This window comes from Eucalyptus grandis, chromosome 3 (assembly GCF_016545825.1).
Source record: "Eucalyptus grandis isolate ANBG69807.140 chromosome 3, ASM1654582v1, whole genome shotgun sequence".
Classification (NCBI taxonomy): Eukaryota; Viridiplantae; Streptophyta; class Magnoliopsida; order Myrtales; family Myrtaceae; genus Eucalyptus; species Eucalyptus grandis.
The window spans coordinates 46,553,528-46,569,040 of record NC_052614.1 but is presented as its reverse complement, the minus strand read 5'-3'; the positions used below and the strand labels follow the sequence as shown (position 1 = coordinate 46,569,040).

The 15,513-nt window shown below is 39.4% G+C and overlaps 2 protein-coding genes across 2 annotated transcripts; one reads left to right on the top strand and one right to left on the bottom strand.

The window, feature by feature from the left end:
- Positions 1 to 2,406: 2,406 nt before the first annotated feature.
- On the top strand, positions 2,407 to 2,922 carry LOC120291881 (vacuolar iron transporter homolog 1-like). Its single transcript, XM_039309663.1, has one exon. It carries the CDS (start codon positions 2,407 to 2,409, stop codon positions 2,920 to 2,922), a length of 516 nt encoding a protein of 171 aa, XP_039165597.1.
- Positions 2,923 to 6,558: 3,636 nt separating this feature from the next.
- Positions 6,559 to 11,911, bottom strand: LOC104437543 (reticulon-like protein B21). Its single transcript, XM_010050513.3, has 9 exons — positions 10,039 to 11,911; positions 9,847 to 9,900; positions 9,658 to 9,760; positions 9,483 to 9,557; positions 9,240 to 9,384; positions 9,035 to 9,104; positions 8,447 to 8,512; positions 7,084 to 7,206; positions 6,559 to 6,928 (listed from the first exon to the last, which is right to left on the bottom strand). The coding sequence occupies exons 1-9, from the start codon at positions 11,717 to 11,719 to the stop codon at positions 6,759 to 6,761; spliced, it is 2,487 nt and encodes an 828-aa protein (XP_010048815.2). The 5' UTR covers positions 11,720 to 11,911; the 3' UTR covers positions 6,559 to 6,758.
- Between the last annotated feature and the right edge of the window lie 3,602 nt (positions 11,912 to 15,513).

Sequence of the window (15,513 nt, the reverse complement as noted above, 5' to 3'; positions counted from 1 at the left end):
ATGCTCATCAAAGCGCGTTTGTGAAGATTAATCAACTTAAAGATATTATTTTTGATTTGTAGTATATGTCGATATTTAGTTTCCGTGAAGTACTTTTTTTATTTTTCTTTATTTTTCGTTTATATCATATTTAGAATTTCACAATTCATTAGTATAATTCAAAAAAATATAATATTATAATATTTTCATACAAGCTGAATACGTAAAACTAGAATAGGAACCTTAGTCTATACGAATTTCCCAAAAAATATAAAAGATCATGAATTTTTCTAAACCATGTGTATTATCAAAATGAAACTAAACTAATTCTAATAATAATGTTAGGACTATTTTTCTAAGCAATTTTCCACTTTTTTTATTTTCTATATTTTTATTTTTATTTCTCCATTTTATCCATGTTTATTGCTTTCCTGACTTTTCTTTCATTCCTAACTTTTCCTAACTATTGGGGCGCTATCAAACAACACTAATGTCCTTTACATATGTCTCCAAAGCATATAATTTCTTGTTAATTTTTCTTTACATACGAATTTTGGGTATTTGTTAGAGATTTTGTACCACATGGATTGTCTCGCTTAATTTCACTTTTAAATAACGTGTTATGTTGATTTCACTTTTAAACGAGGAGTTATGCTTGCAGCATAAATTTGCTAACCGTTTTAGATAAATGACTAGTTTCATGTATATCCATGTTTGTTGCTACTATTTGTGCAATGTTAGGATTTTTTGCTTTGCCTTATGATTTTGGTTATGATAATGAGCCTTGTGGATCCTTATTTTTTTTATCTAGTAAAAAATTCATGTACTTATTGATTACATGTCCTTAATGTTTCGATATAAATTATGAGGATTAAATTATTTTTCTGGCGTATTAATGTAGAATTCAAAGCTGTATAAGATATTAGACAGCTGCAAAACAGGTTCCAGTAGAAAATGGGTTGACCGTGAAATCGGATCGGAAAAACAGAGTGAGTTGGGTATAAGGTCTAGTGCAAACATGGTTGAGTACATGGTTTAAAAAAGGGAATTGATTATAACATGGTCGAATACAAAGTTTAGGTCTAGACCCTACTCACCCTGAACTCAATCACCCCTAGTAGTTTAGTTTGACAGCGCCTTAACAACAGACTTAACCATGGGTGCATTCCCTAGCTTTGCACTTAGCACATTAAAATTGACCACCACTATATTTGCTGCCACCATCACTCCAAGCAGCCTTAGTTTATAATCCTCAATTAATGTAGTGGGTAAAAGTGGCGCCATTGACCCCGCTGCGGAGGCCAGTGCATATGCCCCTCCCCCCTCGCCTGCCATGAGCTTGGTAGCTTCTCCTTCACATCCTTCAACTAAGCTTGTTCGGCTCTACTCTTGTCCTCTCTTTGAATTGGGCCCACCTTAATATCGTATTGAGAGTAGACCGATACAAGCTTGATGATGGCCCTTATGCTGGCCTTGACAAACAGCACTGATGACTCGGATATTACCATACTTCTGACATCCTTGTTCATGGCGCCAGCACCCTTCATAAGTGACATTGTTGCGACCAAACCTTCATTTGCATCTAGCATGGTGGCATGGAGCCACTGGGCTCGCTTCGATAGGTTGATGAAGAGAATGGGGGGGCGTTGCCATGGAAACTATATAAATGAAGAGAATGTCAGAAAGAAAGATAAGAGGATGTGTGCAGCACGCTCCTAGGAGAAGTCTTTTAAAGAGAAACGTGCCTTGTATAGTTGGTGTAATATCATGTTTTCACACTAAAGTAGATTAATTTATTTGATACATTATATATATATAATATATTCACGAAGAAGACATCAACATATTTATTAGCTTTATTAGGTAAGTATTTTGAAAATAATATATCAATTAAAATATGTACAATTAAAGAAAAATATTCATGCACCTTACGTAAAATATGCATTGAGTTTTGAATTGATCTTTTAATCAAACTTTGGTCAAAAAGTCAACCCCAATTTTAAATTTAATTTTTTTGCGTAAAAAACCCCAAAATAGTCTTAATTTCAATTTTGCATTGTCAATTTAAAAAAAAAAAAATGAAAGTTTGACCCCTTAATCTCTTAGGGAGCGCAGTGCACATACCCTCTCATCTTACTATCCGACATTCCCTTCATTTTTACACTTTCCATGACAATACTACCCCATACTAGACTACAAGACCCCCAACCATTACCTCCTCCTCCCCTCCAAGTCCACCTTGAGCGTCAATCTAAATGGTCCCTCGAGTAAGAGGTTGAACCATCTACTCAACCATTACCTCTACCTCCTCCTCCCCTCCAAATCCACCTCGAAATTGAACCATCAACGCAACAATTGTCTCCTCCTTCTCCTCCTTCCGAGGTTAAGCTTGTCAACCTATCAAAGCGAGCTTGGCTTTGCCCCACCATGCTTAGTGCAAACGAAAGCCTAGTTGCAACAGCATCCCTTGGTGTTAACGCCACCAACATGGATACTAGAACTATGATTATATCTGGGGTGGCATGGCTACTTGTCGGGGCCTGCATAAGGGTCATCAACGAGCTCGTATTAGTCTACTCCCAATACGATATTGAAATGACCCAAATTGAAAGAGAAGACAGGAGTAGAGTGGAAGGAACTCAGGAAAGGGATGTGTGGGAGAAGCTACCAAGCCCATGGCAAGCGGTGAGGGCATTTGCACTGGCCTCTGCCGTGGGGTCGTTGGTGCCTCTCCTAGCGGTTACATTCATTGAGGATTACAAATTGAGGTTACTTGTGGTGATGACGATGGCAAGCATAGTGTTGGTTAGTTTTGGCGTGCTAAACGGAAAGTTGGGGAATGTACCCATGGTCAAGTCCGCTATTAGGGCGTTATCGAACCACACTAATGTCATTTGCTTAGTCAAGTTTAAAGCCCGAATGATGATTGTCTCTTCACATTAAGGCAAGGCACATGATTACCAATACAATTAGTGTTTACACGTAAATGTGGAGATATTTCTACTACATACCCTGACAAGAATCACCCCCACAATGGGGCAAATTTGGTGGTTTGGTTGACATTATTTGGAGGAAAAAGGATGAGAAATACATCGTTGCCCCCACTTGCATCAATATTTTTGTGGCAACTTCAACTGAATTCTTATGGAAGCTCAAAGCAAGTTGAGCATTCCTTTCTCTATTGAAACACTAATGCCCTTTGCTTAACTAAGTTGACCTTGAAAATTCATTTCTAAAGCCTGAATAGTTATTATCTCCCTACATTGGGACAGAGAACATGATTGTACATATTTTAATTGAGATATCATTTGCCTTCTAATGGCTTCCTCACCTCTTTCTATGAGCTACCGACTCAATTTCTTTTTTCCCCCTATTTTATCATCTTTTTTTTTTTTTTTTATGTCATCAATTTTTGTCATCCTCATGTTGAATGTGCATTCTTATTTTGAGAAAAATTAAAGTTAGAAAGGTGATTGATTTTTATACATTGTTTTGAAGGTTGAGGTGTTCATCAAAATCTGCACTCTTGTTGGCTACATCTCCATCTATGCGTTCTCCAAGCTCACTTTGACCTTGAGTGGTGTATCATGCTCAGTGTGGGAGCAATCTCTTTTGTTCTTCTCATCATCGAGGTACTCGTCCTGCTAGAATCCCTTGATGGTTCATCATGTAGGTTGCATGCATGATGCGGAGTGCTTCTTTGCCAGGACCCTAACTCCGAGGAAGAGGCCACACTTCGGCTCACTGACATCAAGGAGGCTGCCCACATCTCTAAGTGCAACAAGGATATTGCCAAGATCACTAACCAAAGCATTGGGGGAAGGCATGTAGCAGGATCTTGTCCTCCTCTTGAACCCATCTATTTACCACTTGCTCATCCGAGAGCATTAATCAACTTAAAGATATTATTTTCGATTTGTAGTATATATCGATATTTAGTTTCCGTGAGGTACTTTTTTATTTTTCTTTATTTTTCGTTTACATCATATTTAGAATTTTACAATTCATTAGTATAATTCAGAAAAAATATTATGTTATATTATTTTCATACAAGCCAAATACATAAAACTAGGATAGGAACCTTAGTCTATACGAATTTCCCAACAATTATAAAAGATCATGAATTTTGCTAAACCATGTGTATTATCAAAATGAACATGAATTTTTCTAAACCAAGTGTATTATCAAAACGAAACTAAACTAATTCTAATAATAATATTAGGACTATTTTTCTAACCAATTTTCCACTTTTTTTTTTCTATACTTTTATTTTTATTTCTCCATTTTATCCATGTTTATTGCTTTCCTGACTTTTCTTTCATTCCTGTCGTCTTCCATCAACAATTGGACCGAATCTATATGAAATCATTTCAAAACGTCTGCAACAACTGATGTAAACTTCAATAGGACTGATTTGATTCTAAACTTTTCTCAACTTTTTTTCCCATAAAAACAGGGTGTAACCAAGCAGATTCAATCAAAAAACAAATGGACATGAGCATTCATATGACTAGTCGAATTTGGAAAACTTATTCCAATATTGGTTCAGTTTCAGATACGACCCGACTACATCTGGCAATCAGCAAGTAAAAGACAATGCCCGAGAACGAACTAAATCACTCTAATTGGACTTGAGCATTTCATGGATCCGAAGGTATGCATCTCGGCTCTAAGTCCAAATGCAACAGTGAAATAGCGGTTCACAACCAAATCATCACAGAGACAAGATTGCAGATTCGGCTTATCAAATGAATTTCAATAGCAATTAAATCTCTCACAAGCAGAAGTTAGTATTCTCGGTCACTGTTCAACACGAAGAGCATCCGAAGACTGAACATGAGTTAATGTTCAACATACCTCGAGCTTTAGCGTCGAACGACGTGCAGATTGAAGAATAGAGTCCTTAGATGGTTCAGTGGTGAGGACCGGTCTCTGACCAAAAGCAGACCGAGCAAGAATGAGGCTCTTCGAGGTCTCTGATCTGTATACAGAGTAAAACAGGGGTGAAACTGCACGGCTCGAGAATTGTGGACGGCGGTCGGGGATGGCTTACGACGGCTTGAAATCAATAAAGAAAGTACCGTCGCTGGTAATTGGCGCCAGCGACAAGCCACGAACGAATTCCAAGTTCTTCAACCTTTCTTCGTCGGAAAACAAAGCAGAACCGGTAGGAGCCGAGCGCCAGTACAGAGTCCGACGAGCGGCGGTGTCCGGTCGCGTTGGGTGGCGACTGAGATGGGTTCTCTCCCTCCGGAGATTTTTCATCGCGAGATGGGTCGCCATGGAAGGAAGAAGAGAGAAATCGTGATAAGGAGTAGCGGTTCTCCGAGAAAAGAAAGATCCCAGAGGATTCTTTCTCATTCCGGGCGGTTGTCCAAGCGAGATTTTCTGCCCACGTCCGAGACGTGGACGGCGTATGATTTCTCCACGATCGAATACGAGTATTCGCATGCAACCGTCATCAGCTTCACTAAAAGAGAAAAAAACTGACAGCAAACCGTATAGGATAAAAATAAAGATTTAGAGCTCCCAAGTTTGAATTCCCCTTCCCTTGTTGTGGCCGAATTCTCAGGGTCTGTATTTTTATTTTTATTTTTATTTTTATTTTTATTTTTTTTTAGTCCGACTCAGGGTCTATTTTGCTCTCCCAAGTTTTGTCGAAAATCCACCTTCCTTATTTAGAACTCAGGTCCGACCAAAAAAACATAAAGATTTAGAACTCGGGCCTGACCCGAAAACAAAAAGGTCAAAAAATTAGAACCGGGTCCATTCGGCTGAAGCAAGGGAAGCGATGAGCTCGGCCGACATTGAGGGTTCCAAAGCGTTTAGGGCCTCGCCTCTCTCTTAAGTTTAGCATGTCGGGTTAATTTCAATATAACCCATGAAATTTACTTAACGTGGACATGCTATTGCTATATGAAAATTGCTCCTAATACTTAGATGCAATGTGAATGCCAAGTTATATTATTATTATTTTTTTGGTAAAGGGCAAGTTATATTATATTGGTATCTTGATTTAGGGGTAAAATTCGATCACTAATTTTTTATATAATGCATGACAAAGTTGAAAACCAAAAAAGTTGAAGTGTTACCATGTAAAATAAGAAGCTAAAAACATAAAAGAGCAAAGCAATGTGCGGTAACTTCTTGATAGGTTACGGGTCTGTTAGTGGTTGCTCAAAAAGTGGCGATGACCCACCTTTCAAACTGGTTTGGGATTTAAAAACAATTCAATCACTCCAAGGAGACGATGACTATCATAAGTTCATCACTATCACCTAAACACAAATGAATAACGCATTTATTATAAGATCATTTTTACCGCTAATCATATACTGAAGATCATATTTTTGAAATGTCCAATACAAATTAGCCTCCCTATCATATTCAAGATATAGGTTTACCATGAGCCGAGATTCCTCATTCATTGGTGAACGAGATTCGGTGTAATGAAGAAAACAATTTATTTTCCGCTTTCGAAACACGTAGATTCTTCCCGCTCTATAATTGATCCGAAATTAAATAGCGATTTGAACCAAACTTGTGGTTAAAGAGGATGGTGGAGAGGTAAAAAGGATATAAAAAAGAAAAGAGAAAGAAAGGCTGTTCTTGTGAAGCTGACTCATCGAAATCATGGCTTTAGCACAACACACACAACACCTTTTCTTTTTTTCTCCTTTTGACTTTATTTTATAAAAGCTGAGCATGAACACATCACGTGGATACACACATGAGATAAGACACTTTGTAATTGGGCCTATAAGAGGTTAACGCAATTCTCAAGAGGCTTTCTTTCCCTTTGAAGATTCTACTATTTTGGGCCCACAACTGTTCTTGGTCCCCCCTACTTGCCCCTGACACTTGTCGTCTGCGCATTCGTCGTCCTCAACCCAATCCTCTATCACTAGATTCTGTTGATAATATCTGAAGGCCACATACAGCATGAACACTGAAACCCAAAAAAGAAAAAGGAAAGAAGGTAAACAAACCATTGAAATAACAATAAGGAACCTTTGCGAAATTTAAAAAGAAAAATCGACATTTGCCTTCTTCTTCATGGCATTGTGTTTTTTTTCTTGGTCAAATTTATAGCATTGTATTTACCTGCCCAAATTCTCGCAACAACCGAACATAAGTTCCACACAAGAGTGAAGATGCCCACTGCCACAGCTTTCTTGTGAGAACATGAGTTCCAAGCATCTCGGAAGCGTCGTATCCAAAATTTACCTATGCATCGAGGGAAAAAGGAACCACCACATATTACTAGATTTACGATAAATGCACAAACTTCAGATTAAGTTTCGTCGACGCATTTGTGAGTACATCAACTCAATTCAGCTTGATTAAGCAACCCGCATGAAATTAGATAATATGACAAGTAGGGGAGAGCCATAATGATCCTATAATTGCTGGGCCTAACCACTGCCAATGAGACCTCCTGACACATGACCTGTCAAATGGGCCCTAATAGAAAGACCCAAAGAAAGTGGACTCAAGATGGTCCAAGCAAGAACTACTAGAAACTGTCAAATGGGCCCTAATAGAAAGACCAATGAGATCTGCTGACACATGACCTGTCAAATGGGCCCTAACGGAAACACCGACAGGAAAATAGATGGTCCAGCAAGAACCGCTAGAAACCGTACCTGTCCTGTTCATTGTTTTCGGTTCTAAAAGTTTGCTTTAAGAAAGCATCTTATGAGAGATACAGACATATTGAAAGAACATCCCATTAGGTTAGAGGTAATGATTTAGTTTTGGTGTGATGTTTTGGTATCCTAAGAAGACCCATTTCCCAGTTTCTATTTTGGGGGACCCACCAAAACCCATACCCACAAGCAAAGCATTGTCCGAAAAAAAGAGCCGTTGGATAACAGAGACAACAGTGAACCAACCTTTCAATTCTTCCACCAAAAAGTCCAAAACATGGAGGGCCCATGTCCCGTTAACGGCCAGTAGTATGAATTACACCTTCACTCCTCGTCCTAATCCATTAATTTATGTTTAAGGCAAGTCCTCGAAAGATCCTATTCCATGAAACGGGAAATTTCCAATCCCAAAGGATGTATTACTTGATGTTTTAGGGCATGTTGATGGCAAAGTTTTTCAAAACTGAAGCGAACTGCGAATTGAGTTTTTAAATGCAACGTGGTTAAATAGGTTGTTTCAGTCAAAAGGAGGAAAAAGAAAAGGAAAAAGAAAAAACCAGCAAAAGAACTATGTGGGACGCTAAACTAGCTGGCGAAACGAGTAATGCTACCTACAGTATTAATCCGGTATTCCAAGGAGTCTCTAATATCTTGTTTGTATAGAAAAAGAAGGGAAAGAAAAAGAGAGAAAAAGCTTGCCGGCTTGAGAATGCAATGCATGTACAAGCACCGACGCTTTCATGACATGAGTGCACGATGGGATGATGCTGCAATGATAGAAAGAAGAGGCTAACTTGAATTCAAGGCGAGGCTTTTACCGTATGCAGTGATGTGGCCGGAATACGAAGAGCAGACTTTTGGTACGGTGAATGCTCCGAAAAAGCCTGTTTTTTGCCCAGCGTGTGTGTGAGCACACCCAAACGTCAGTCGACAAAAAAAATGAAAAGGAAATTCTGGACAGAATATTCAGAATTCAGGCAGTTTCTTGTTGTTTGTCTGCAGGCCGCAGTTGCACTGCACAGTGCACACCCGTAATAGAAAAATAAAAGAGAAAAAAGACAAATTCCACCACCCCAAAATGAGACTGTATGCTTAATTGAGGAAGGGTTTTTTTTTTTGGGGGTCATATTGGGGGTGTTTGTTTGCTAAGTTAAAGAGATCTTCTTCTTTTTTTCTAACTTTCTGGATAAAATTCTAAAATATAATTTATTAAAGAATTATGAAAAAAAAAATGTATGTGAATTTGTATACCACTTGTATATTGCGAAAATTTCAGGTATTTTTTGGGTTAAGGAAAATCCAAAGTGAGTGCATGATACGATTTAACTTAAATAAAAAAAAGTACGAGTAAAAATTCATAATAAATTAACTGTTCCAGTAAAACGGAAAATCGTCAGTGGACTTACCAAATTTTGCCATCTTCCAGATGGTGATGGAGTTCCCACACCTGGCCAAAACAAAGAGCAGCACTGCCAACTGCCATTTATCAAACACCATCCATCAAATTCACTGCCATTTTCCCCTTCTTTCTATATCCTCTTTTCTAAATTTTTCCTCAAAAAAAAAAAATTATAATGATAAAATAACTTGCATAAATTTAATCGAATTAACCTTCATCGTGGTTCCTGGATCTCCAGAAAACAGAGCCTTGAGCTTCAATAAGAACTCATTCAAGTAAGGGAGCACCACTTTCAGCAACCAGATCGCCTCTTCCTCTCGCAAAACACAGCTGCTATCATCTATATCTACATAACCTCTGAAATAAATTGCATAAATCCAGTGATGAGAAAGAATCATAAATTGGTTGATCAGTTGCCAAGTCATAACATATCAAGGAGTGAGCTGAAAAATTACCTGCAAATAATGGATCTGTACAGGAAAATTGCAGCAAGATAGAACAAACCCAAATAAGAAATTACAGTAATGGAGCTGCAGAAGGGAAAAACCAAGAGAGTAATTTTAGCTTCATCCTCCTGTTCTGAGAAATGGGTGTGTGTGAATTCATAAAATTGGGGGACATTTCTTGTACCTGAAACTTATATCTTTTGTGTAGGAGGATGAGATCACGACAAACGTTCCCAGTCCGAAGATCAACGTTGATCTTGATGCATCTCTCCACATAACCAAATCCACTGAGATATAAACGAGAGAAATTTAGACATCCCAAGAAGGGAAAAGTTCAAGAACCATAACTCAAGGGCCCGAGACTGAAATTGACCTAAACTCTGCAACTTATTCTGCCTCTGTGGAACACTCTGGTATTTCTCTGAAACTGCAGGGAGAGAAAAAGAAAGAAAATTACCAGGTCAAAAGCAGAGAAAATGCAAGAAAATGAGCCAATACACAAAGTTCCAGACATGAAAATTCTCAAACAATTCCATGCAGAAGGAAAGCAAAACGGGGGACTCACATGAATTTGTCTTGGTGGCGAAATTCTGGTGAAGTGAGGAACGTCTTAGGACGATTTGAGGCTGTTTATGTTGGACATTGGAGGAGGGGGAGGGGGTGGACGTGACGATCTTGCTTGGAGTTGGAGTCGCAATGTTTCTGTGTACTCTCGCCTGTTTCTCCACAGCAGGAGAAGACCGTTTCTTCATAATCGGAGGAATGGATTTGGGCTTTTCAGTGACTTGGACAGGCTTCGTCTCTTCCTTCACAGGGACATCACTTGTCTTTTTCTCTGCTACTACCATCTCTTTGATCTCCAACCTCTTGTTCTCGGGCTCAGCCTCAGCACCTTCATCAAACTCTCCTTCTCCTCCCTCTTTCTCCTCCTCTTCATCTGATCCTTCAGAAAATTCTTCTTCTTCTCCTCCTTCTTCTCCTTCTTCTCCTTCGACCAAATTCTGGTAAAGTGAGGAACGTCTTGGGACGGTTTGAGGCCGTTTATGTTGGATATTGGAGGAGGGGGAAGAAGGGGACGTGAAGATCTTGCTTGGAGTTGGAGTCGCAATGTTTCTGTGTACTATCGCCTGCCTCTCCGCAACAGGAGAAGGCCGTTTCTTCACAATCGGAGGAATGGATTTGGGCTTTTCAGTGACTTGGACAGGCTTCGTCTCTTCCTTCACAGCGACATCACTAGTCTTTTCCTCTGCTACTACCATCTCTTTGATCTCCAGCCTCTTGTTCTCGGGCTCAGTCTCAGGATCTTCATCAAACTCTCCTTCTCCTTCCTCTGCCTCTAATCCTTCAGAAAATTCTTCTTCTTCTTCTTCTTCTTCTTCTTCTGCCAAATTGTTGGCTGCATTGTCATTGCTATTGTTACCATCTTCACGAGGTGCTTCTTTTGGAGCAGACTTGACCTGAATCACGTTGCTCGAAATGACCTCCTGGCGAATTTCATCCGATCTGCTCTCGCCAACTGGGTCTTCCTCGTATCCATCAGCAGATCCATCAATGGCTTCCTCCTCCTCCTCCTCCTCCTCCTCCTCCCCCTGCTCCTCCTCCTTCTCCTCTACTTCCTTCTCCGCTTCCTCCTTCTGCTCCTCCTCCTCCTCCTTCTCTTGGCGCGATCCATCAACAACGACGGGTGGCTGTGAGCTCGCCGTACTCAACCGTACTGCATTCTCTTCACTTTTACCACCATCGCTATCCCTTCTTGACTGACCCAAAACCTTGGCAGAATCAGACTTAACTTTCCTCAATTCAACCGAACTCTTCTCAACCGACCACCTCGTACCTTCGGATCTCGATCTCCTCACCTGAACCGGGCTCCTCTGGACCGCCTGATCAGCACCAGGCACGGCGTCCCTTTTGCCCTTCTTGCCCACCGCCGGGCTCTTCTTCTCGACCACCTCATCACAGTTCTTGCTCAATTCACCTCTCGCTCTCGCACTCGGCACCTGAACGACTGGACCGTCGCCGCTCTCGGGTTTCGACGTCTTCCTCTTACTGCCAACAGGCCCGGCTCGCTTGGTCCTGCCGGCATTGCCGCCGCCGGCGCCACCGTTCTCGGCAGGCTCCTCCGCCTTGTCGTCGCCATTGAAGACCTTGATGCCGCCCCTCACCTCGTCGCTCCTCATCCTGCTCTCCCACACTGACCCGGCAACCACGCCCGTCTTGGCTCCCGCTCTGCGTCTGCCCAAGTCCATCCGGTCGATCTTATAGAGGGGAGGGGCGATATAATAATGTCGCCACTCTCTCTGTTCCTCCCTTTTCCGGTGGTGGCCAATGAGTAGTACACAGATTTACTGGGACCAAATTGGATAAGAAGCGTCAAGCTAAAGAAATGGAGATGGGTGTGTTTGGTGATGATGGTGGGGTAAAAATATGACACTCACACCCCCACACATGATTTCTTAAGGCAAAGTATGGACGATGGAGGAGCTGTACCAGAAAGAGAGAGAGATAGAGAGAGAGACTGTGTCGCAAGTGAGACTGCAGATTTTCCAATTTTTTTTTTACCTTTCCCCTTCCCATTGTCTATGATTGATGAGAGTAGGGGTCAAGTGAAGTCAGAACCTGATCTTGGTAATACTATACTATGGAAATTCACATTGACTCGTCCGTCTGCAACCATCAAATACAGCTCCGTTGCTCTATCCATGGAATCTACAAAATGGGTTTCGAAAGATTGTTCCGATTCAAGCGTGTTATTGTAATTTCGATAGGCGACCTGTCTCATCCAAATTCAACACTCTGACAACTTCAATTGCTCTTCCTTGTTTTTCTTTTTCCACTTGGAACGATGGGAAAGGTGCAAAGATTAATTTACGAAATCAATTTATCATGTAGCACAAGAGATTATTGTTCGATTGATGATTGACTATGATTTACTTACATGATATCTATTTTTATATCAGTTTCATTCGAAAAATTTTAGTTAACACGGACTATGTAAATTTGAATTATGCGTCTCACATCCGACATCATTAACATAAATAATTACTTATAGTTAAAGTACTCATATCGAATGTGATAAATATGAAATCTAAAGATCTGTAATTACATAATTTCCGTATTGTCGGTTCATTAATCTGCGCTTTATATTTTCCTAACGTTATCACACTTTCGCTTTTTTGGCGTCTCTGGATTAGGGGAGGAAAAGCGGAGGCACGCCGTGGTGGGGGCTTAATGATGGAAGCCTTAAGGATGTGATAGGAACCTTCGCCTTTGTTCGGGGTAAAAGATCAGGGAGAGTAAATAAAAATTTGGCTAACTTTAACTTTTTGCATCAAAGGGGATTCCTGAGGAGGCTCCGGACACGAGGCAACCAAAAGTCGTTTTGATCTCACATGCAGACGGAGACGAGACTGCTGAAAATTATATTATCATAGGAATATTAGGATTGCTGCTTTTGTCCGGAGGCAGAGGCAGAGTAATGTGCACGCAGAAGGAGAGTAAGGCAAACAAAAAAATAAATAAATCATGAAGTGCCATTTTCAGGTCGGAGTTTCTACTAGAGGGAATGGGACCGATCCCGTCTTAAGGTGCGTTTGGTAACGATTTTGTTCCTGAGAGTAAGATAAAAAAAAAAAAAAAACCTTGAAGTGTCATTTTCGGGTCGGAGTTTCTGCCGTCTCTCGAGGGATTGGGACCGATCCCATCTTAAAGATGTTGTACCCAAATGCATTTTGTTATATCCCTTTGTGTCGTTGGGGTTGGTCATGCCGGATTTCGAAGAAAAATATTAGGTGGTTGAGTTTTAGCTGATAAATGGGAGTTGAGTCAAAAGGGCACCGATTATGCTAATTTCAATTCATAAGACTAATAAGCACGCAACGTGACGGCTTTTGAGTGGCAGTTAATCGAGTAGGTGATAGTTGAAGATGTAAATAAGCATTAAGACATCACGTGCAGCCTATTTGGTTAAAGGTTACAGTGATGAAATAATGCTGTGATGTGATGATTATTAGAGTTGTAATAATCATTACTTATTTGGTTTTAGTAATGTAATATATATTGTACTGTTTAGTTTTATGAATGGCATATGTAATAGAAGGGAATACTATCGGAATTCTTTTTAAAAAACCCTCAAATATATATGGAGAGAGATACTGGCCGTGCCATTTCGCCCACTAGTGTACGACATTCAATTAAATGAAACTATTATTTTTCTTGGCCAATTAAATCGCCTCTTTAAACAAAAGGGGATAATCTTGATTAAGACAAGAATCTATGAGAATAATCTTAGGTCACCCCCTTGAATTTAAATATACATTAAACAAAGGAAGAACATAAACAAATAGGAAAATCCGATTAGCTCGACTGTTTAGTGATAGATCCAACCCACTATAGCCACTAAAAAATTGTTCATGGACGTAGTACAATGAGCAATTTATTATTCACCAAGCATTAGCTGAGCTAGGCGATTGGTACACCACATTGATGTTTGGTCAATTAGAAAACAGATTTATTGGCCTCAAAGACTTAAAAAAGAAGAAGTCACATCCAGTGATTATTTCATGTAAACAAAAGAAGAGGGGGAAATTAAAATAACCTAGGTAATAAAAAGATGAGTGAAAAGATTTTAGAGTCGTGAGGCTATTGTAAAATCCACGGGACTCAGCTTGCAATTTTTCTTTCCTTAAACTCGTTACTTTCCGCTACAAATGGTCAATTCGCTTTTGTGCATAGAAGCAATATTTTTATCGGAATTGTTTCTGCAAAAGTTAGTTTTTATTTTCTTGAGAAATCAATTCGAGCCCTCCCACTCTTGGTTGCTTATTTGGATCCGACGGCATGCTAAGTTATTAGGTCATGTGATGAAGCGTGGGAAAATAACAAAAAAAAAAAAAAATCCTAAATCATGTGACATTTGTGCCAATTTAATCATAAACTTTTTCACGTTTTGTCAATCGAGTTTATCTAACCAATTTAGACTAAAAATTACTAAAGTATATGCTAACCATCCTACGTGGCATGACTGGTATTGACATTGACATTGGCATTTTTTTAATATTATTATAATCATTTCTTATTTTTATAATTTTTTTTTCTTTTTGTACTTTATTTTTTTGGGACTAAAGGCCGGTGAGGGACTGAGTGTGCTCACTTTGGCCAATGAGGGCATCAAGCAAGGGACGTGATGCCCTTGCGTGATGCCCTCGCTCAGTGCTAGAGAGTATCAATCCTCGAAGTAAACAAAAAAAAATTAAAGAAAAAAGCATTAAATTCATTGTAAAAAATTCAAAAGAATTATTAAAAAATGTCAACATTAGTGTCAGCCATGTCACATAATGCTGCCGATATCCATGTCAACAATCTCCATCCTAAATTGCCCAATTGGACTCGATTGACAAAATGTAAAAAGATTTGTGATTAAATTGAACAATGCAAAGATTTAGGACTAAATTATCACAAATATAATGGATAAAAAAATTTGGTAATTTTCTCAAGTGCAAACGACAATATATAATATTTGGGTTGCACTTCTAACCTTGAAGAATTCCATTGAATATACCAATAAGATCTTGTCAAAGTAATTTACTTCAAAATTTACCCTCTTCACATTATCTAAGCTGGAAATTAACGTGAATAGTAGTACCCGTCTAAAAATCCTAAATTCCATTCCAATTCCCTTCTCTCTCCTTTCCACCAAAATTCACGAGAAATTGAATTTCGTGGAGGACTGCGATCGAGGAACTCGATAATCAATTGCCCCTAATTAATTGTAATTTCGCTAATCTCAAAACGTATTTAACAAAATATAATCTATCTTTCCGATTTCCAAACGGATCTCCCGATGATATCCTCGGAAGTGGAAAAGTAGCTAGTCTTTATTCAAGGACTAAACTGTAAAATTTCCGGTATTATGAAGCGTGGCTACCTGTCTGCCTTACGTCTTCTGGATTTTGGCAGGGTCGAATTGAATGTACAGTCAATAAAATACAATGCGTTCCTTTGTGTGTACAAAAACCTCCGCATGACCCAAAAAGAGAAGAAA